We start from the raw sequence: 24873 nt of genomic DNA on the forward strand, positions 1-24873 counted from the left end.
TCTCCCACAGCTGCCCTCCCCAGTCCTAAGCTTCTTCTGATTTCTTGACTATTGTCTCCATTTTGGTTAATTACTGTGCCGAGGTATTGATAATCCTTGACAAGTTCAATGGGAATAAGCCTTATTAAATTCAATAAGACTTACTTCTGAGGGACAATATTTATTTACACATTTATATGCACATTTATTATAAGTGAATGTGTAAGGTTCTCAAATGCATAGCCACATATGTTGTTTTGTATTAAACTTTCAATTTTTTTTAAAAAAATCTTCCCATGATACTGATCTTGTGGATTGCTTATTTTTCTTGTTTAAGTTTCTACAAGCTTTTCAAGGTGTACCCCCAAATGAGCATGTTAAATACTTTAGTCTCATGTTCTGTGCACATCCATTTTCTTTGATAGAACCCCACACTCTGCTGTCCCTACTAATACAGAAAATTAAAATAGTTCTTGCAACAAATGACTGTGTCATTTCTCTGAGCTCTTAAATAGCTGTTTTAATGGTTTAGTAAATAGCTTGTGTACCCATAGTTTGATATACTGTGCAGGATATAAAACAAAGCTTAAATCTGACACTCTGGCTGAAGACTTAGGTCTCTCTTTTATCAAAAATAAAATATTATACTTTTATTTCTGGTCATTTGGCAACCTTGAGACAAGCATCACCAAGCAGCTACTAATGAAGCAGCTGTTATCGTGGGTTTTCAATATGGTGCCCATGCTTGCACTCACAGAGGGTTTCCTTGGTATGTATATAGTTTCTTCCCCCTGTTGAAATTAGTCTTGAAAGAAGCATGTACTATAGCCAATAGAACAGGTTTCAGTATGTGCTGAGTGGTGCTGCCAACAGTTTCTCTGGTTTGCAAATGTACCCCAAAAGGTTAACAATGAAAGAACATTTAAATGAGGGAAAGCAACCACAAGGGGAGGTGGGGAAACACTAGCATAATTTAGCATTGCATGCCATTGCCTCACAGCTATTTCTGCTCATAAATATTGTTACTTCTCTGTCCCACAAATGAGAGATTCTCTCTTTTCCTTAATATTACTGAAAGTGAATTCATACTAAGAGCCTGCTCCTGATTAAAACCCAGGTTCACTAAATTTTTGGTGACAAATGCGAATCTTTGCTTTTGTGGGGAATGATGAACATTTCTATTTTCACATATAAAACAATTATCCTTAAAAAATCAAGGTGTATTCTCTTACATTGGCATGTCTATTATTTACATCTGTAAAGTCCCATCAGCTTCAATGAAAGTGTCATGTTTAGCTTACTACAGCTATAATTCTGCTAATGACATAACAGAAGACAGACTTTAGTTTCCATCTCCTACCCTTGGAATCTGTGAATAAATGCACTGTTTGTTTGTTTTTGGAATATCAGGATTTGCTCAGACCTCTCCTTTTTATTTTCCTTTGATGTTATCCTATGATGCAATTGCCTACCCACACAATTGATTCTACTTAAGCTTCTGCCAGGTTTCTGGTATCCATCCTGCTGGGGATCTGATTAGATATATCCTGTGTTAAATGAAGAATTGAAAACCTTGCATGTTGATGGCTACAAATACAAATAATAATGAAACAGAGCTAGAATGGATTGATTTTAGTGCCATTCTTGCCATTGACTTCCATAGATATGTAATATTAATTTTTCACTGTATCAGAACTGCACACAGTAAAATGTGCTGTGAATTGGGCCATATGCTTCCTGATTCCTGACTGTGCATGTGCCCATAGACATCCTTTTATATAGCAGGTAGTTTTCTGCACATGGAGTATGTTGTCATCTGATGATATAGATTGCTGTACTCTCTTTGGGTTTTCAGTTTTAACAGGAACTATTTAGAATGTAGAAGAGAAAGAGATGCTTAGTCCTTCCTCTGCCTGCAATGTCTTCTGCTGAAACTCCTTCTCAAGCCACTTCCCCTGTACCATGTTTCAGACACATGTTTAGGAATATAGGAAGCTGTCTTGTTTTGAATCAGATTATTGGTCCAGCTAACTCACTATTGAATATACTGACTGGCAGCAGCTTTCTAGGTTTTCAGTTGGAACAGGCAGAGCTTGGAAAAGTTACTTTTTTGAACTACAACTCCCATCAGCCCAATCCAGTGGCCTTGCTGGCTGGGGTTGATGGGAGTTGTAGTTCAAAAAATTAACTTTTCCAAGCTCTGGGAACAGGAGTCTTTCTCTGCCCTAGCTGAAGACGCCAGAGATTGAATCTTTTGGGGTTGCTGTACCTTTTGGGTGCAACTTACTGTATATGTTGTTCCTCTAAGCTAAGACCTATCTCTGTAAAAGCCAAACCATACATCTAGAACCCCACTGAGAGAAAATCCATTTTTGACAATTTCAAGGGAAAGGGAGAGGTAATGGAAGGATTAAGGTCTGTTCCCATTGCTTGTTCTCTTCAAATTGCCTGCTGTCAGTGATGTTTTGCAGCAAATAAATGTTTAATGTGATCTGAGCCCCAAAGTCTCACTGAACGTTTTGGAATTTACTCCCAAGTAAGTGTGCTTGGGCTTGGATATTTAGGGTGGGATTCAATGCTAGTCCTACTCAGAGTAGACCAATTAAGGTTAATTAATTTCAGAGTAGACCAATTAGGTTCATTAATTTCATGGGTTAGACTCTCAATAGGACATAATTGAATATAACCCTTAGGCTTTATGTGCTATATTTACCAAGGCACTTCAGATTCTGATCGGTTGCTTATATTACACAATCTTCCTGTACAAAACCTTTTTTTTACTTATGTCTCTTGATTTGGTAGCAATTTCTCAAAAGTTAAAAGCTTAGCTGAAGGGTATGTCATAGTCCTCAATAAGAGAGATAAGCAGTGTTAATAGGAAAGAATAATCCTTATATGAGACACAGCACAAATTACCATTTCTCCAGAGCTCTCCCTTGCCTTATCCACCCACTTTATCTTTCTGCTTTCATATCTTACTTCTTCGCCTGTAACATTTGCTTCTCCGGCTCTGCCACCCGCAGCAATCTGAAGGTTTCCTGTTCTCTCTAATTGTTTATCTTGCTGTCCCTTATTCCTGAAATAATTTTGTAGTCTCTATCTCCTACTGTCAGTAAGACAGTTCTAAACCATGGTCTGTGATACTGGCAGTGATTAGGAGTTCCCATCAGTATGTTGTGTTGGCTCTGTTCCCATGGAGGCCCCCACCTCAGAAGCAGAAAGTGTAGTGGAAGGACACAAAATGGGACATACCAAATGTGGTGTCCAAGCTGGACCAGTCAAAGTTCTACCAGGTGCTAAGTCTGTACAGCACTAAAAGAGGCTTCATCTGGACCACCATCCCTTCTACTCTGGCTGGTGTGAGTGGTATGGCTTCAGATGTAGTTGTGGCTGCACCACTCTGTTGCACCCCACTGCTCTTTGGCCAGAGTTAGGATTGCACTGTAAATATGTTTAAAATGAATAAATGCAGAGGTTTGAAGTTGTTATCCTTCCCTTCATGGAAGACAAGTTCAGCTCATTGGAGAGGTCTTCCAGTGAGCAAAATTTTTCTTCTGTGAATGTATGTAATTTCATGATTTTTAATGTATACCATCATGCCTTTTTTAAATGAGTTGGCAGTTTAGAACTACTGTTATAAATAAAATAAATGAATGGAAGCTTCATCTAATCACAGAATGGAAATTTAGAAAAAAAGCCACATTCTTCCCCTGTTTTTTCCCAAATCTGGGGAATAAGCCAGAGAACGTTTCAGTTCTGCAGATATTATCTAAGGTATGCCAGTATGGTCAAATTGCTAATATCTTGGCAGATTTATTTTGAGAAAATTTGCCTCTGTAAACCATAAACTTCTTTTCATATAATAGTTTGTTGACTCACAAAGAATAGTTGTGTTAAAGCAGGCAATAAGCAGTTTCACATATCATGATTAGTTTGTTTTCAAGTAGATTTTAGCAACAGATATTCTGATAACTGAAGGTGTATATTATTCACATCACATTTGTAAAACCTTTTAAAATAGGATTGTCATAAAAGAAGGCGTCATTTGAATTTTACCATTTTATAAAAGTACAGTTTCTGAGATTGCCTACTTTTTGTACTGACCAATGAAAACAAATCTTCTCTGTGTGTGTGTGTGTGTGTGTGTGTGTAATTGTGAATGTTGAACAAACTGAGATACTATTTTTAGTTTCCATATTGTGCTTCTGGATTCTATAATATGCAGAACTGCTTCAGCTCCCATTTACTGGGGTGAAAACTGAGACTTCATAATCATAGTTAAGAACATAAGAACATAAAAAGAGCCTGCTGGATCAGGCCAGTGGCCCATCTAGTCCAGCATCCTGTTCTCGCAGTGGCCAACCAGGTGCCTGGGGGAAGCCCGCAAGCAGGATCCGAGTGCAAGAACACTCTCCCCTCCTGAGGCTTCCGGCAACTGGTTTTCAGAAGCATGCTGCATCTGACTAGGGTGGCACAGCACAGCCATCATGGCTAGTAGCCATTGATAGCCCTGTCCTCCATGAATTTGTCTAATCTTCTTTTAAAGCCATCCAAGCTGGTGGCCATTACTGCATCTTGTGGGAGCAAATTCCATAGTTTAACTATGCGCTGAGTAAAGAAGTGCTTCCTTTTGTCTGTCCTGAATCTTCCAACATTAAGCTTCTTTGAATGTCCACGAGTTCTAGTATTATGAGAGAGGGAGAAGCACTTTTCTCTATCCACTTTTTCAATGCCATGCATAATTTTATACACTTCTATCATGTCTCCTCTGACCCGCCTTTTCTCTAAACTAAAAAGCCCCAAATGCTGCAACCTTTCCTCATAAGGGAGTCGCTCTATCCCCTTGATCATTCTGGTTGCCCTCTTCTGAACCTTTCCCAATTCTATAATATCCTTTTTGAGATGAGGCGACCAGAACTGTACACAGTATTCCAAATGCGGCTGCACCATAGATTTATACAATGGCATTATGATATCGGCTGTTTTATTTTCAATACCTTTCCTAATTATCTCTAGCATGGAATTTGCCTTTTTCACAGCTGCCGCACACTGGGTCGACATTTTCATTGTGCTGTCCACTACAACCCCGAGGTCTCTCTCCTGGTCGGTCACTGCCAGTTCAGACCCCATGAGCGTATATGTGAAATTAAGAGTTTTTTCTCCAATATGCATAATTTTACACTTGTTTATATTGAATTGCATTTGCCATTTTTCTGCCCATTCACTCAGTTTGTAGAGGTCTTTTTGGAGCTCTTCGCAATCCCTTTTTGCTTTAACAACCCTGAACAATTTAGTGTCGTCAGCAAACTTGGCCACTTTACTGCTCACTCCTAATTCTAGGTCATTAATGAACAAGTTGAAAAGTACAGGTCCCAATACTGATCCTTGAGGGACTCCACTTTCTACAGCCCTCCATTGGGAGAACTGTCTGTTTATTCCTACTCTCTGCTTTCTGCTTCTTAACCAATTCCTTATCCACAAGAGGACCTCTCCTCTTATTCCATGACTGCTAAGCTTCCTCAGAAGTCTTTGGTGAGGTACCTTGTCCAACGCTTTTTGAAAGTCTAAGTACACTATGTCCACTGGATCACCTCTATCTATATGCTTGTTGACACTCTCAAAGAATTCTAATAGGTTACTGAGACAGGACTTTCCCTTGCAGAAGCCATGCTGGCTCTGCTTCAGCAAGGCTTGTTCTTCTATGTGCTTAGTTAATCTAGCTTTAATAATACTTTCTACCAGTTTTCCAGGGACAGAAGTTAAGCTAACTGGCCTATAATTTCCGGGATCCCCTCTGGATCCCTTTTTGAATATTGGCGTTACATTTGCCACTTTCCAGTCCTCAGGCACAGAGGACGACCTGAGGGACAAGTTACATATTTTAGTTAGCAGATCAGCAATTTCACCTTTGAGTTCTTTGAGAACTCTCGGGTGGATGCCATCCAGGCCTGGTGATTTGTCAGTTTTTATATTGTCCATTAAGCCTAGAACTTCCTCTCTCGTAACCACTATTTGTCTCAGTTCCTCAGAATCCCTTCCTGCAAATGTTAGTTCAGGTTCAGGGATCTGCCCTATATCTTCCACTGTGAAGACAGATGCAAGGAATTCATTTAGCTTCTCTGCAATCTCTTTATCGTTCTTTAGTACACCTTTGACTCCCTTAATCATCCAAGGGTCCAATCGCCTCCCTAGATGGTCTCCTGCTTTGAATGTATTTATAGAAATTTTTGTTGTTGGTTTTTATGTTCTTAGCAATGTGCTCCTCAAATTCTTTTTTAGCATCCCTTATTGTCTTCTTGCATTTCTTTTGCCAGAGTTTGTGTTCTTTTTTATTTTCTTCATTCGAACAAGACTTTTTGCCTTCAAGAGCTCCCTTGACTTTGCTCATTAACCATGCTGGCATCTTCTTGGCCCTGGTGGTACCTTTTCTGATCTGCGGTATGCACTCCAGTTGAGCTTCTAATATAGTGTTTTTAAACAACTTCCAAGCATTTTCGAGTGATGTGACCCTCTGGAGTTTGCTTTTCAGCTTTCTTTTTACCAATCCCCTCATTTTTGTGAAGTTTCCTCTTTTGAAGTCAAATGTGACCGTGTTGGATTTTCTAGGCAATTGGCCGTTTACATGTATGTTTAATTTAATAGCACTGTGGTCACTGCTCCCAATCGGTTCAACAACACTTACATCTCGCACCAGGTCCTTGTCCCCACTGAGGATTAAGTCCAGGGTTGCCGTCCCTCTGGTCGGTTCCATGACCAACTGGTCTAGGGCATAGTCATTTAGAATATCTAGAAATTTTGCTTCTTTGTCATGACTGGAACACATATGCGGCCAGTCTATGTCTGGGTAGTTAAAGTCACCCATTACTACCACATTTCCTAGTTTGGATGCTTCCTCAATTTCATATCTCATCTCAAGGTCTCCTTGAGCATTTTGATCAGGGGGACGATAGATCGTTCCCAGTATTAAATCCCTCCTGGGGCATGGTATCACCACCCACAACGATTCTGTGGAGGAGTCCGTCTCTTTTGGGGTTTCCAGCTTGCTGGATTCAATGCCTTCTTTCACGTATAGAGCGACTCCGCCACCAATACGTCCTGCCCTGTCCTTCCGATATAGTTTATATCCAGGGATAACCGTATCCCACTGGTTTTCTCCATTCCACCAGGTCTCTGTTATGCTCACTATATCAATGCTCTTCTCTAAGACCAAGCACTCCAGTTCTCCCATCTTGGTTCGGAGGCTCCTAGCATTAGCGTACAGGCACTTGTAAGCAGTGTCTCTCTTCAAGTGTCTTTGGCACTTGTGGTTTGGCCTGTGGTAATTTTGCCCTTCTGAATTGATATCCTGTGCCCCTACTCTCACAATGCCTACTTCTAGGCCTACCCCTTTTAAAATTTCATCATTTCTTTGGTTTTTATCCCAGGGGGGAGGTTTACTCCGAACCGGACCTTCCTCAGCTCCTGTCGGGTTTCCCCCCTCAGTCAGTTTAAAAGCTGCTGTGCCACCTTTTTAATTTTAAATGCCAGCAGTCTGGTTCCATTCTGGTTCAAGTGGAGCCCGTCCCTTTTGTACAGGCCCAGCTTGTCCCAAAATGTTCCCCAGTGCCTAACAAATCCAAACCCTTCCACATGACAACATTGTCTCATCCACGCATTGAGACTGCAAAGCTGTGCCTGTCTGGCTGGTCCTGCGCGTGGAACCGGTAGCATTTCAGAGAAAGCCACCTTGGAGGTCCTGGCTTTTAGCATCCTACCTAGCAACCTAAATTTTGCTTCCAGGACCTCACGGCTGCATTTCCCCATGTCATTGGTGCCAACGTGCACCACGACCACTGACTCCTCCCCAGCACTGTCTACCAAACTATCTAAACGACGGGCGATATCCGCAACCTTCGCACCAGGCAGGCAAAACACCTTGCGGTCTACACGCCCATCACACACCCCACTGTCTATGTTCCTAATGATCGAATCACCCACTACAAGGATCCCTCCACCCCGTGGAGATATATCCTCGGCACGAGAGGACAGCTGCTCATCCCCTAAGGAATGGGTCCCTTCTAAGGGATCGTTTCCCTCTTCCTCAGCTGGATGCTCTCCTTCCCCGAGACCATCGTTCTCCATGATAGCAGAAGAGCTATCATCCTTGGAGTGGGACACAGCTATAACGTCCCTGAAGGCCTCCTCCACACACCTCTCTGCCTCTCTCAGCTTTTCCAGGTCAGCCACCTTGGCCTCAAGGAAATGAAGTCATTCCCAGAGAGCCAGGAGCTCATTAGAGTTAGAATGTGCTTCTTGTTTAAGATAAACAGATTATTCAGATGAGTAGTGTTTTGCATGTCAGCATATCTAGTTTGTTTATGGTAAAAGATGAGCAGTTATTCCTCAACTTTTTTTTTAAAAAAATAAGTTATTATGAATTTACATCCTTGAGTTCTTAATTGAACTGAAACGACAGACTCTCATTCCATATATGTGTTCTATATGTTTGTTGGAAACTAAATCTAGTAACTTCAGTGAAAAACAGGCATGTTAAAAAGATTTTTGCATTTCTCCAGCATGATTGATTTAGAGAAAAGTTAAGCAGTTGGCAGTTTTCAAATACAATTGTTCATCATATTAGTTGAGAACAGGATAAGAACCAGTAGGCTTAAATTATAGGAAGGTTTACATTGCAGGAAGCTAGATTTAGGTTAATTTTTAAAACAAAATCTTGTAAGAGCGGTTAAGCAGTGGAATAAGCTGCTTAGTGAGGTTATAGAATGCCCTTCCTTGGAGAGTTTTAAAAAATGTTGGACAGACACTTTACACAAAAGTAAATTAATGTGTGAATATTTTACACTGGTGATTTTTAAACTGCAGTTAGACTCATTTGTCATTTGTAGCCTTTGACTTAGAAGTAAGGTCCTCTTATCCTCCTATAGGAGCTTACCTTACACAATGAGACAGAACATTGGTCCAACTAGCTCAGTATTGCTTATATTGACTTGCAGCAGCTGGTTCCCTAGGATTTTAGATCGGGTTCTCTCCTAGCACTACCAGGAATTGAAGCGAGACCTTTTGCATAAAGCATGTATTCTACCACTGGGATACTGCCCTTCCCATCCAATACTATATTGTCCCAACTATTCAGTGTTTGAAAGCTTGGAAATTCACTTACAATTCATGCATGATGAATAGTATGGAAAAGGAAAATTTCCCCATCTATACTTGAAAAAAAAATCATTTTTAGGGTTTTCTAAATATATCCTTCCTATACAATTTTGGTGATTTTCTTATCATAGTTTTTAGGATTAGATTTGAACATAATGATGTTTTTCAGATTTGCATTTTGGAAATGATTTCACAAACAAAAATCTTTTTGCATTTCTGCAAAAAGAATGAGTTCCAGAATTACAGGATAGTATAGAGAATGGCATTCTATTGTCTTTCCTTTTGGGGTTTCCTCATATTTGGCAAAATAAGGAAGGCATTTTTAGTGAAAAGAGCTTTGGGCTACTTAAAGGTGTTTTTAAACTTGGTGCTGTTCCTGGAGGACACCACTATGTTACTGGTACAGCAAGTTCTCATGCATTGGTGTAACATACTTCCAGTGATCTACTTCTGTATGACTCTTAAAAAAAGTATTACAATATAAGAAAACAGAGTTGATTAGCAGGGCTATTGGCAATTTGAGGTTCAAGCAGAGCAATAGAGCTAGAGAACTGCATTTTGTGATTCTTCTCTATCCTCCTTGGTTTGTACTTATCAGTCATTATTTAAGTCTTGCCTGGATTCATTTCTAATTGGCTCACCTGCTCAGCTAGGACAAAGCCCATGATAGTCCAAGATTGTAGAATTTGGTTCACATGTACAAGATAGATTATTACAACATCCTAAATCTGACACAGTCTAACTTATCAACCAACTGGCTTCTTGCAAGAACAAGTGGCGGTATGTGAAAATATTCCACATTACATAATGTTAGATCTCAGCTTTGCATCCCCAAAATTTAATGAGCAGCAGTGTTGAAGTCTGAAGGAAATCTGTTAGGATCAAGATGAAAGACAAAATTGTTAAGCAAGGCATAGATTTATACTGTCATCCTGAGGATGGAACTAACAAAAATCTTATAGAGTTGCACGATTTGCAGTGGGACCACCCATTCTTAGACAAAGACCATGTATAAACCAGTAGTAAACTTTTAAAAAATACTCTATTACTTTTAAGTAGGGAGAGAAAAAGTGATGAGTGCAATAAGTTCTTCAACCAGTGATACTATTACGCCAGCTGCTACTTACTGAATCTTTCAAAACAAGGAAGGAAGTTAGGAACTGGGAATGAGGATACTTGCTAATTTAAAGCTAGAATTTGTGTGATGACATAGTATCGTTTTAAAGTACCTATGAATGTCCTTTATTTCACTGTTGGAAAGATATTCTATTCCTGGTAGAGATATAACAAAATACAATATATCAGCTCAGGAATTATATAAATATTACATATATACAATTAAATAATAAATAAATAAAATAAATAAATATTCCTCATATGAAATATGTATTAAAATGCATTTAAAGTTGAATGTACTTAGAATTATTTATTTAGAAAATTATTTACAGCAATATTAAAAACATTAAAAACATTAAAAAGCCATACAGAATTTGGGCATGAAGATCATGTATGGACCATCAACCAACATAAACATGGAAATTTAGAAGAAATAAATAATACAAACATGTTGCTGTGTAGCAGATTTTAGCAGTAAACCCTAGACAAGATACTCCCATTTATACAGCTGGATATGCATGAACATACGGCAGAAGTATTTGTTCTGCTGAAAAGTGGCTTCTTTTTCCAGTGGTGGTGGTTCAGAGCTTTAAAAATAAATAAATCAGTAAATCCATTCAATGACAGAACAGAGCATTGGCCAATAACACTGAAAGGCCAGAGTAGCCAGGCTGCCTTGTCATTTCATAAAATTACTTACAAGTTTGCCTGCATGTTTTGCTTCATATCTTCCTTTCCAGGGAGCATATCAACTTTTTGGTTTTAAGTAAAAGCTCAGAATATGGGTCCCCTGCTGGCTGTGGGCTTGGTACATCACTATCCTCTGTACTCATATTTCAGTGATCCTTGAGCCAAAACCAATTTGCCTTTTCAATACATACAGTAATTATAATTCTTTAAATTAATGGCAACATAAATTGTCATGTCAAATATTTCTTGTTAAAAATTCTATTAAAATACACTCATACGCTTTCCAATGCACAATGGTTTTATATTGTAATAAGAAAATGAAATGACTATCTTCTCCAAGGTGGAAATTGCATTATAATGCATGAAACAGATTGAATTGAGCTTCACTAGAGGAATAAATGAACTGAAAAGAAAACATGTTATGTAGGTTCATCTATTCAGTTTTTACATCATCTGAACTTAAGGGGCAAACATTCCATGAGGAGAGGGCCAGACATTTCCTGTGTCAGGAAAGCATTTGAGTGTATATTCACTAATAGGCAAAAATTCTTGTGGTTTAAGAATGTACCTATAGCCCACAGATATTTCTATCAAACTTTAAAAAGTAGGGAAATTGGGCAGCTATAGTGAATGCACCAGGGGAGCAGGAGACCTGACCTCCTCTCTGAGATATTGTACTGCCCTACACATTTGTCAAAAAGCAAACACAATTTGGGTTGGTCTTTCAGAGTCCAATCCACTTCCTGTGTAGCTTGGAAGAATTTGGTAACATGTGCCTCTGAGCATATGGTGAGTGGTGGCAACACCTGCCATCTCCAAAGATGGAGAATTACATTTTGGTATGTTTGTTGGTGTTTTTCTTTGCTTCTCTTCTGTATTACTATTGTTTCTACAGAGAATCTAACCTAGAAAATTATATTTCTCTCATCATTCATCCTAGAAAACTGTGTCAAATTTATTTTTATTAATTTCAAAGCCTTTTTATTGGTCAATGTCATATGATGGTGAAGACAGCCTTTTGTGTTTCAAACTGGAGGTTATGCTCTATTTCTGTTTTGGGTGCATTAACAGTTGAATCTGAAACTGCAGTTTGTTGTAAAATCAGACTGATTACAATATGTTGCTACTTAACCAATGACTCTAGCTGTTGGAAAAAACAAACTTGGCCTGCAAAAGATGCATGTTTTCAGCCTGCTCTGCTTAAACTATTCCACTTAAGGAAGGATGGGTATGGTCAATTAAAAACAAAGACCACACCTGGAATTTTGCTAGAATATATTTCATCTTCCACTGTTTTATCTTGTGCAAACTGAGACACTCCTCATGTCCATTGGAAACTATTCTGCAGAACAGTCAGTGCCATTATTCCACAATTGTTTTTGGAGCTTTTTTTTAGTGTTGCAAAGTGTTGCTGTACTTCACACATTCACAGAAACAGAAGCAAAACAGAATGATTTACTATAGGAAACTTCATTAAAATTGCAAAATAAATCAAACATATTTAAAGTGAATATCTGAGCTCTATCAACTGTTTTAATAATATTGCTTCTTCCCTGCTAAAACAAGATCAGCACAGCACGTCAAGTTTCTGATATTTGGGATTGCAGGTGTTGTTACCACTCACTATATGCTCAGAGGCACGTTACCAAATACTGTGAAAGACCAACCCAAATTATGTTTTCATTTTGACAAATTTGTAGGGCAGTACAATATCTCAGATAGGAGGTCAGTTCTCCTGCTCCCCTGGTGCATTCACTGTAGCTGCCCAATTTCCCTGCTTTTTAAGTTTGATAGAAATATATGTTGGCTATAGGTATGTGCTTAAACTGCAAGGTTTTTTGCCTATTAGTGAATTTCTCTGCTTTTCGATCCAGGAGATAAGAAATGGAATACTGTGAAACTTTTCTGAAAATGGATTGATCATTTGTATTCTTATTGAGTTCAGTGGGATTTACTCCCATGCAATCATGGCTAGGATAGGTAAAAATGGCCATGGGGAGGAGGAGGAGGGGTGGGAGAGGGAAGGAGAGAATTGGAAGGGGAGGGTGTGAAGGAAGGGTAAGGGAAGGGGCAAAAGGGAGGTGATGGGAGGGAGGAGGAGGGCAGGGCAGGTTTGATCATTTGCATGTTCATTGAGTTCAGTGGGATTTACTCCAATGCAATCATGCTTAGGATAGGTAAAACTGACCGTGGGGGTGGTGGCAGAGGGGAGGGGAAGGAGGAGGAGGGGGAAGGAGGGGACTGGAAGAGGATGGGGAGGGGAAGGGGGGTGAAAGAAGGGGGGTGAAGGAAGGGGAAGGGAAGGGGCAAGAGGCCGGGGATAGGAAGGAGGTGGAGTGGAGTGCAGGTTTGATCATTTGCATGCTTTTTGAGTTCAGTGGGATTTACTCCTGTGCAATCATGCTTAGGATAGGTGAAACTAACCTGGGGGAGGGGCAGGGAGGGGAGGAAAAGGGCAGGAATTGGAGCAGGATGGAGGAAGGGGGAGGAGAGGAGATTGGATGGGTTGGCACTGGGCAGAGGGTTTTTCTCATCTTTTTATTTTACAGCAGGCACATGTAGCCTCCCACTTAAATTTAAACCAAAGCTGTCCCTGGCCACATCCACGCCAGACCTTTATTGCACTTTAGACAGTCATGGCTTCTCCCAAAGAATCCTGGGAAGTGTAGTTAGTGAAGGGTGCTGAGAGTTGCTAGGAGAGGTCCTGTTCCCCCCACAGAGCTTCAGTCAGAGCAGCTGACAGTTAAACCACTCTGGCCACTGGAGCTCTGTCAGGGAAATAGGAGTCTCCTCTCAGCACCCTTCAGAAACTACACTTCCCAGGATTCTTTCAGGGAAGCCATAGCTGTATCAAGTGAAATAAAGGTCTGGTGTGGTGTGGCCCCCTGATTAGGCAAGCCCAGCAGCTGTTAGTCTGGCTTTTAGAACACTGACAGTTGGTTCTTACTGAGCATGCCCAGACTTATCATTGAGTTCAATGCAAAATTTCTTAAATTAATTAAAAGTTAACCAGGCTTTTTAAAAACTTTTAAACTGCAGACGATGAAGGTCAGAGAATGGGGCAAGGTCAGCAAGAGGATTACAGGTACTCTGTGAACATGGCTGGTTTTTAATGAATTTTGACATATTATGAGAACTCTGAGAGAAAAAAGTCCAAACGGGCTCTGGTTTCTCTCTCTCTCTTTTTACTCTTTGAGCTGTCGATTCTTTCTGTTTTGTGTACCACCATGAACATTTAGAGGGTTGTTAAGCAAGCGTTTCTGAGTTCAGGACTATAAGTTTTGTAAGGTTTTGTTTTGAAATGAGCTTATGGGAAGCATCAGAATGGCATGAGGGGTGTTTTCAATTTAACATTGTGGAATGTTAACAATTAGTTTGCAGTAGAACCTGACCATTCCCAGGTATGCATTTATCTGGACAACATGCCATGTGAACTCACTGACAATGGATATATCCAGGGGCAATCACAGAAATTGCTGTGACTGGCTAAGGCACATATTATACTTGTTTATGCAAGTGCATTTCTATGGACAGTAGACTGCTTGCACAGAGAGTAAATGTTTTCTGTAAACCATTTCTTTGTAGTGTTCAAGTGACAGAGGCAGAGAACAACTTGCAACTGCTTCAGTTCACAGTGCAGTGGTGAAGGGTAGCATAGTCAATACTTCAGCATACCCCAGTGAGTGATGGTCCTAGACTTACATGAAAAAGGACAATCAATATCAAAGGACATTTTTGTCCCCCTCTTGAGCTATGTTGGATGGATTGAAAGGGAGGAATCTGAAGTGGACCAATGGTGTTGAATGCTACACATTAATATTATGCTACAGTTCAGGACAGGAAACGGAGAATACTGATAGTGTCCATTTACGAACAGAAGAAAAATTTGAGCAGGGCTTTAGGATGTCAAAGAGTTCATAGCAACTTCACTCAGAATCACAAGTTGAGCACCTACTAACAAATAATGCATTCTGATCTCCCTGATATGAAAAATAAAACTGCCCATGACATTCTTTAAATGGAGCAATAATTTGATATGCAGCAAGAACAGTTTACATAGCTTTACGTTGTCTAAACCTTTGTTTTATCCTTAAGTTGATAAGAAATGCATTTCAAGAAATAATGAAGTTGTGATCTACACATTGTCAAATAGCACAAAAGATTATTATTTATCATTTCTATGGCACATTTAATATGTCGAGTGTAAATCGTATCTTCATTTCGTTTGTGTATGGTGCGCTTGTTTCTTGGCGCCCTGTTCTTAAGAACATAAGAGCCTGCTGGGTCAGGCCCGTGGCCCACCTAGTCTAGCATCCTGTTCTCACAGTGGCCAACCAGGTGCCCATGGGAAGCTTGCAAGCAGTACCTGAGTGTAAGAGCGCTCTCCCTTCCTGTGGCTTCTGGCTTCTGGTTTTCAGAAGCACACTGCCTCTGACTATGGTGGCAGAGCACAGCCATCATGGCTAGTAGCCATTGATAGCCTTATCCTCCATGAATTTTTCTAATCTTCTTTTAAAGCTATCCATGGTTGTAGCCATCACTGCCTCTTGTGAGATAGAATTCCACATTTAACTATGCACTGCATGAAGAAGTATTTTCTTTTGTCTGTCCTAAATCTTCCAACATTCAGCTTCACTGAATGTCCATGAGTTTTAGTGTTATGAGAGACAGAGAAAAATGTTTTGCTATCCACTTTTTCCTTGTCATGAATAATGTTATACACATCAGAAATTTCCATTGGGTAAGAAGTGTGGAAGTTAGTCTAAAACTTTATTTTCATATGTCCTTTTACCACCCAGAATCTGCCTAGAGAACAATGTGTACAAAAAAGTAATTGTAATGAAACCTATTTCCTTCTCACAATCCGATCTCCATGTGGTTTTTGCATTTTATCCCAATTAGAAAATACCTCTGGAAAGTTAGCACTAGGTACTGTGTCATGTGCCAAGAGTGTTTTAGAATAAGAAAGACATGTTCAGAATAAAGCAGTATCTAGACTAGATAAATGTGGCTATGAGAAGTTATATGTCTGTAGTAGCAATATGGATATGCAAATTGTTGTTTTTATATTGATCAAGATTCCTGAAGGTAAATCTTAGTGCAGTGTTTTGTTTTTGAATTAGTTTTTAACTATTTGTCCCTTTTATTTTATATCCATGTTGCATCATGTGGTGATTTTTAGTGACATTTTGGTGACATTGGAGATAAATGCAGTGATATAAATACAGTTCTAGTTAGGGAATCCCCAGAACTGCCATGTGAATGCATCTGAATGGCCCTTACTTTCTCCTTCTGAATATACACCTGTCTCACAGAGGTTCTTTCAATATATGACAGGTTGAGCATTAAGGTGATGACATGGTATGGGTGTCATCATCTTAAAATTATTGTTGCATGAATGGAAATCTCAGAGGATCTCTTCTAGAAGAAGCAGGTAAGGAATATTTGGACAGGACGTCTGTTGTTTTGGGCTTTATTTTGTAAGTTACTTCCTATTTATTAATTATATGAAATTTTAGTTACTACAGAATGTTACCAGCTTAATTGTGTTAATCGTTATTGCTATCTCACAAAGTAGTTCATTAACATTTGCTATTTATCAGTGGATAACAGGATGAAAAAGAGAAAGTCAGGGCTGAATGTGGGAGTCAGTTAATTTCCCTTTTTTTGCTGCACTGGCTCCACCCCTGAAACAATTTGCTTTAGAACCCTATTAGGGATGTAAGAAGACATTGGTTTCTATTCTGACCTGTATTTGTGACAATCAGCCCTATTTCCATTCCACTGCAGTTCAGTTTACGCCACATGTCACATTATTCGTCTTACTGTCCACTATTTGATGTAAGTTATGTAGGCTACATAATGATTTATATAACTTACATTCATTTCAGTGTAAAGGAAATGTCCAAACTGCAAAAAAGTCATTAATTATGTATCATTTGCAGACCTTGAAAAACCAATAACAATAATGTAAACAGATACTGATTGTATTTCCTTGGCCGATTTCCATTCCTGACCACAGATGAACATGCCAACTGAAGCAGTTTCCACTTCCTTTTCCATTATCATCAGAATTCTCTGACATTCCTAGGCCCTATGCTGGCTGTCACTGGTTGGTATCCTTCCAGTGGTAGCTTGATAACAGCCTGTGTCTCCAGCAGAAACAGTGGCGTCTTCTGCAGTGGTGTAGGCCCCACCAGAGCATGGCTTAGAGAAACCTCCACATGATGATAACTCCCACCAAAAACTCAGATTTGTGTAAGTTAGTATTTGGGTACATAAGGCATCATATTAACGCTAACAGAAGGAACTTGGGCATTATATCTTACCTACTAAGAAAAATGATGGTGTTCCTTTTCTAATAAAATATAAATGGTTGTGTCCACATAAATAATATTTTATACTGAGTTTAATGATATTGAAATTAATTTTCTTTACAGAACAGTTAAATAACTTTTTATTGAGTAATTCTTAAGATTAATGTTTAATGTCTATTATATGAATTGTCCATTTATTTCCATGCTGCTTTTAAAGCTATAGTTCTTACTGATGGTAAGCTAGTGGCACAGCTGTACCACTTCAGATTGAATTCTCCATATGAAAAAAGTTCTTACACATGGGAAACAAACTGTCAGGGGTAAGAGTGCTGAGTTAGCCTTATCCCTGACATACACAGTATGTTCTCACACATGCCTCCATCCACTACCCGAGTACCATGCAAGAACTGATAGCAATGGATTATCAACACAGATACTAATTCTAGAACCGATATATAGTTTATGGTTATTTGTTATTCTGATGCATTTTTTTCATCTCAGTAGAGGGGAACTGTGTCAGCAGCAGGGGTAAAGACAGGGAGTGTGATCCTACTCCCCACTCTGCACATGCTCATTCTAATGATGCCTTTCTCAGTGAAGGAAATTCTGATATGAGGACCATTTCAAACAAATGATCCTCATGTGTTCTGAAGTGAGAAATTGCAGCATCCTCCTGCTTTGATGTTGGAATTGTCTCCTTCAAAGCCTGGAAAAGACAGCAAGATTATTTGTAGCAGCAGTGGCTGAAGTAGAGACACCATGTATTGGAATCAGGCCCAACAGCAACCAGTTAGCTGTAATTCCAAAACCACACTGGTAGTTATGACTTGAGCCATGCTTCCGATGGGACTTTTCTAGTCCATCATACTTGCCAAATATTTGTGTAAAAATGCTTACAGCTTACATCTGTTGAAAATACTGAGTACACATTTATTCATTTATTTATTTAATATGTTTATATACTGTTTAGAGATGTGCTAATTTGGATTTGGTACCAAATTTTCCATTAATTCACTTATTGTCTTATTGTTATGGATCAGATTTTTATATAGTGATTTTCCATGGCTATTTTCAAGAATGTTTTTTTTAAAAAACAATAGTTGCCTCTGAAATATTATTAATAATTTTATCAATATTTCCTTTCATTTATTGATATTTCCTTTCAAAATGTCAATATTGATATCAATAATTTTTACATCAGAAAAAACAAAAAACAGTGGTCAGCAGACAAAGAACAAACTCAGATCAATTCTGGCCTGATAGGTCAATGGAATGCTTTTGAACCCGTACAGGCTAATGGAGCCTATCCCTAATGCTGCTTAATATCAAGACAGTCTCTTATTGGTTAACAGACATATGTGACTAACAGTGAAACTGAAAACTACAGAATAATACAAAACTACAATTCAATATAGAACAATAAAAATTCACCAAAGCAAAAAATAGAAGCACATTTTGAACACATCTTAAGAGTCAGAGATCCCACCCTCTTTAGACTGAATCAAAATATATAACACTCAACACACAACCCACTAACACATACACATCACACCCAAATTCTGTCTTCCAGCTACACCAACCATGCAACACTTAATGCTCCTCCAGTAGCACTCATCCCATTCTATGTCTGCACCTTTCACGCACACACACCACTATCCCATTGACACAATCACTACAATATCTCCCCCTTAATCTGTTTTTCAACGTTTACCTAATTTGCTGTTGATTTGTGGTGAGAAACTGTGTTTAGACCACTTATTGCTGTGTAGCTATTTACAAAGCAGTGAGGTAAATGTGTCAAAATCTTAGTGAGAATCAGTAAGTCAAACTGTGAGCTGTTATTAACATTTGAGTGAATAATGAAAGGAACTTCACTATCCCAAAAACATATATATGGTTTTCATTTTAACACTGTAAATGATAAAGGAGGGGGGGGTGTTTGTAAGATTGTGAATAATAGTTGAAGTAAAAAAATGAAAATGTAATGTGTTTAATTTTTTTGATTAATTTTCTTTTCACAATATTACTGATAGTCCTTATGTTTTCCCCCTAATATTTCACTAAAGTCAACCTTCTGCATTTCTCTTTCAGTTGTTTATGGTGGACAATGGAGCAGATGACTGGAGAATAGCCATGACTTATGAGCGCATTTTCTTTATCTGCTTGGAAATCTTGGTGTGTGCTATACATCCTATCCCTGGCAACTATACCTTCACATGGACAGCCCGTCTTGCATTCTCCTATACGCCATCTACAACAATAGCTGACGTGGATATAATTTTATCCATACCCATGTTCTTAAGACTATATCTTATTGCCAGAGTTATGCTTTTGCATAGCAAACTTTTCACTGATGCCTCCTCCAGAAGCATTGGAGCACTAAATAAAATAAATTTCAATACTCGTTTTGTTATGAAGACTCTAATGACAATATGTCCAGGAACTGTACTCTTGGTTTTTAGTATCTCCTTGTGGATAATTGCTGCATGGACTGTCAGAGCTTGTGAAAGGTAAGTCTCCCTTTTATTAAAATATGCCAGAATTCTTTGGGGAAAGCCATGTGCTTTAAATGTATGGTGTTGATGTGACTTTTATTAATTCAGGTTTGCCCTCCCATGAATGTTAACTGTTTTGTGGTCTGTGTCACTTCTGTTCCCTATAATTGTTAACTTCTTACCTTTCAAGCATTATAAGGATTAAAGTGTATCATTACTTTGCTATAGTATCACATGATGCTGAACATTATATTGCTTTCACCTAAATTGGTATTTAAGTCATCAGAATCTGTCTGTAGATTTACTTATTTATGGCTTACTTAGAACATTAGGCTGAGAAATGAGAGCGTTTACACCAAAGTAAGTCACACTGTCTTCAGTGGGGCTTACTCTCAGGTGAGTGTGAATACATTCGCAGTTTTAATCCATTGGTCATTATTGTTATAGTTTATATTTCAGATATTTTAATTAGTTTGTGATATTGTTATTATTATTAATATGATGCTGCACAGTTAAGGATGGGAAAACATGCAGGGGAACTGATGCTTCACAGATATTGGTGAACTTTGTCTATGTGTAGTAAATAAACACAATGTCACTGGCTTGGTTTGTTTGTAACACTAAGTTTTTTTAAAAAACATATTCTTTTATTTTATTATTTCAACATTACAATTTGTTAGGATTCAACTAGAACTAATTTTAAAAAATTTAAATCGTTTTTTTTAAAAAAAACCACACTAAATGCAATCTTTTAACATATCAGGGGAATTGGATACTTGTTTCCTCTCATTAATTGGAGTTGCATGTCCAATTTCCTGCACATCATGTTGCAAATGTTCTCTAAAGCTTTATGTCTCACAAAAAGGCTATGCTGAATAATTATCACTTGCTTTGGCTCCTATATACTAATTAGCTAAGTTTAATTATATAGTGAAATTAAATAGGAAACCTTTTGAAAGAGAACACTAGACTCACCTATGATAAAGATTTTTAATAGTGTTGTATCAGAAGATATAGGGAAGCATGCCCATTTCATTCCTCTGTTTCTACTGTTGAAGGAGGCTTCCAACATAAGCAGAAACAGTAGAGTTCTGACAAATATCTGTGGGAATTATACTGGTCAGTAGGCCAATTGTCTGTTACTCTTAATCTGTTGGCCCACAAAGGTTAATTGCTGACTACTGTTAAGGCTCAAATACAAAATAATAATAATTATTAATTGATGACTACTGTTAAGGCTCAAATACAAAATAATAATCCTTACCAGAGGATAAGAAATCTAGAAAGTTGTGATGGAAATGTTGTTTGAGAGCCATGATCCTCTTACCATGGCTACATTTACATGTGGATAGTTCATGCACTTATCTGTACATAAGTGTAAGTGTACATATGGGGCTTGTTCAGAATGTACACTTACTATTTTTTTTACCAACCAGAGGACTCCATATAACAGCTTCTCATTTTATGTAGGGGGTGGGGACTGGGGTTAAAAAGACTAGTGCCATCAAGTGCATGTTAAAAAATGATTCCTCCCCACCCCTAGCCCCAACATTGAGATTAGTAATTTGAGATTTTCTCTCAGTAGAGATTTACCTAGCTCCCTCTCTTTCCATCGTTTGGCAAATAGTAAATACCTTTTTGTTCACTTTACTGTTTGGTTAATGTTTTTTTTATGATGTTTTTGATGGTGGTTTACTATTGTTGCCTTTTGATGTGTTAACTGTTGGCTGTTTTGGATGTATTATTTTATTATTTTGTTGTAGTAGGCTCTCTCTTTTATTGCAAGCCATTTTGGTTATTATTTTAATATAAAAGCAAGATAATAAATAATAAACTGACTAATTAAAAGAGCAATCCAAACTCCATGTGCATAGCCCAACTGTGCACAGAGGCTAGGATGGAAGGTAAGGGGTCAGACAGATGACTGTGCTAGCCTGGAGCTGGCACAGCATATGGGCCCAAATCAGGCCCAGTGCCATCACATAATGTCATCAGGGTCGAGTTGTAATCCAACAGATCCGGGACCTGCTCAGTTCTGCCCCCTCTCTGCCACCAGAAAGCATGTTCAGCAGATGGAAGGGGAAGCTACCCTAGCACAAAGGGGGTTTAAATTGCTCTGTAACAGACTATGTGCATCTGTAAGTGACTTAACTATGTAAACAAAAATAGATGTAAAGTTTCAGGTGAGAAGCAAGCTGGAGACAAAGAAAGGGGGCATTTATTGAAATTTTGCTGCTAACTCATTAGGTGAGCTCGTATGGCAGTTTGCATCATTTTCCCAAAGACCAGCATGAGTTGTTCCCAATAGGATTTTAAGTTCACACCCATTCTTTCTCACTGTAAATCTGCTACAGTTTGTAACTAGTGCAATTATACAGCCTCATGCAGGATTGGGGCTAGGGTTTTTCCTAGCCATTTTTGTACTAAAGTAATAGGAACATGCCTACTGAGTCAGACCACTGGTCCATCTAGCTCAGTATTGTCTACACTGATTGGCAGCAGCTCTTCAATGTTTCAGACAGGGAACATTTCCAGCCTTACATGGACATGCTGGGTTGAACCTGGGACCTTCCATGACCAAAGCAGATGCTCTACCTACCATTGAACTGTGACTCTTCCTAAAGGCCAGGAAACTTTTGACTGGGTACTCTGTCAATACCATAATATCTGGGAAATTCTTATGGTCCTCTCTCTGTTGGCCTTTAGGAAAACCCTGAGGACTTTTTTTAATTGCAGTCCACATTTGGGTAATTTTGTGATTGTTATATTTAAGAACTGTTTTATCTACTACAGTTATTTTCATGTTGTTTATTTTTTTACTGCTCTTTTAAATTTTCAAGTTAGATCCAACAGGACTTCCCCTTACTCTCTTCTCCCTGTCTCCCTGCATCTTTTCTGGAAGTTTCCCCAACTCTCTGGAACAGATTTTGAATGTTCATGGGGTTGCAGGAGGGGGAAGTTCCATTGTACAAGCAGAAGTCTGTTGCATGAGCAGAACGGCAGCATTGAATGCAACCCTAACTGTTGTATTGATTTGTTGTAACCTGCCTTAGGAGGGAATATACTCTAAAGATGGTTCAGAAATCCATCCATGCATCCATCCATGCATCCATCCATCCATGCATCCATCCATGCATCCATCCATGCATCCATCCATCCATCCATCCTATATTAATTATATAAAGCACCCAATATCTGCTTGGTGCTGTAATACATAGAACACAAAAGTCCTTTCCTTACAATTGCATTTTTAAATAACAAAAACATAATGCTAAAGGGGAGGGGAGTTGGAAGGAAAATGGAAAGTTCGCATTTAAAACATAGAAGGAGAATGTGAAGAAAATATCGAGTCTTTATAAACGCTGTGTACTAAAGCCAATACCTCTCTTATCTTTATAACATGATTGAAATTGAAACATTGCTTGTGATCAGATTTCTTCTTCAGTATTATAAAAATAATCATAAAATTTAATGATACAATGACCAAAATTGCCCATTATCACATTGATTTATTAGTGTACCAATGCAAGGAGTGGTCAAATAATTTATTTCCATTCCAGCTTTCATGCCAGATGCTGAAATGTAAATGTTAATCAGCTGAAAGCATAACTTGCATTGCTGTTTTAATGTTTGCATATCAAGAAATGTTCATAAATAAAGTTGGGTACAATAATTTTTAAATAATATTTTCTATCTAAAAAGGGGGGATAAAAGGTAAAGGTAAAGGTGTCAATGCACTTATAGTGCAAGTCGTTTCCGACTCTTAGGGTGATGTCTTGCGACATTTACTAGGCAGACCGTATATATGGGGTGGGTTTGCCAGTTCCTTCCCCGGCCTTTTCTTTACCCCCCAGCGTGTGCCGGGTACTCATTTTACCGACCACGGATGGATGGAAGGCTGAGTGGACCTTGACCCCTTTTACCGGAGATTCGACTTCCTCCTTCCGTTGGAATCGAACTCCGGCCGTGAGCAGAGCTTCGCCTGAGTTACCACCGCTTACCACTCTGCGCCATGGAGGGATACAGTAACTTTAAAGTTGTTGGTACACAAAACAACAGCAAAGCAGAGACAGAAATTCATCAGTAAAGCTCTGCCCTTGAATGAAATCCAGTAGGGTCACAACTGAGCACAGAATTAAGTGTTCTTAATCCTACTGAAATCAATGGGCTTAAACAGCTCTGTGTTGGATTGTGACGTGGAGAAGAAATAAGCTTATATTGCAGTTCTTGAAGTACACCTTGAATGTTTACACCTTAAATCAGTGGTTCCCAACCTGGGGGCCGGGACCCCCAGGAGGGCCGTGAAGTAATCCAGAGGGGGCCGTGAACAGTAAAGAAATGAATTATTTATTAATTTTTTAAAAAAGTCTTCACTCCCTCTACACTGTCTGCTTTCCACTGCTGTTGCAGATGACACCTCCCCTTTGCTCCAAACGAGAGGGGAGGCCTTTTGCTGAAGCGCCAGAGCGTCTTTCAGGAGCACTAAGGGCAGGCATCTGCCTATAAAATACATGGCAGATGCCAAAGGAGGCTGAGGGTGGAGCTACCAGGAAGAAGAGGGGATTACTATCACTGATTCCCGTCTCCTTGCACTGCCACTACTGGCAATGCCCTTACTTAGAATGAGAGGAGAGGGCTTTTTGTGAAGCAAAAAGAAGCAAGGCTGCACAAAAAGGCTGCTTTCCCCCTTCCTTCCTGGCAGCCAGCCTGCCTCCCTGGGGAGAGGGGTGTGATGTTCCTATATATTAGTGTATATATGGTAAGTGCTGGTTGTTTAGAGTATACATGGTAAGTAGTGAAAGAGGAGGGGGAGTGAATGGGCAATAGAATGCTTGATGATTGGCTGAATGTTTAAAATGGCTGACAGTATAAATGAAAGGATGACAGGTAAATCTGGGTGAATGTGAGGTGGTGAATTGTGGAATCTGGGAGGAGAAGAGAAAGAGTGGATTGCTTGGTGGGGTTTGAGAGAGTTGTTTGCCAGGAGAGCGTGAAGAAGGAGGGAGGTGGAGTTCAGATTAGTATTGAGTAAAACCATATGCTTATGTGCCTTAAGAAGAAATATTGTTAATCTTGTTAGCTTTGTTATCTGTAATAAATACTTAATTTGGTTTACCAAAGGCCTG

At 39.0% G+C, this 24873-nt stretch overlaps 1 protein-coding gene across 1 annotated transcript in view; it reads left to right on the forward strand.

The window, feature by feature from the left end:
• Positions 1-24873, forward strand: part of KCNN2 (potassium calcium-activated channel subfamily N member 2) — a 137484-nt gene that overhangs the window by 10234 nt on the left and 102377 nt on the right. The window contains exon 4 of the mRNA XM_061593233.1: positions 19344-19762. Within this exon, the coding sequence (XP_061449217.1) occupies positions 19344-19762 (419 nt within the window). The remainder of the gene's footprint in view (positions 1-19343; positions 19763-24873) is intronic.

This window comes from Rhineura floridana, chromosome 1 (genome assembly GCF_030035675.1).
Source record: "Rhineura floridana isolate rRhiFlo1 chromosome 1, rRhiFlo1.hap2, whole genome shotgun sequence".
Lineage (NCBI taxonomy): Eukaryota > Metazoa > Chordata > Lepidosauria > Squamata > Rhineuridae > Rhineura > Rhineura floridana.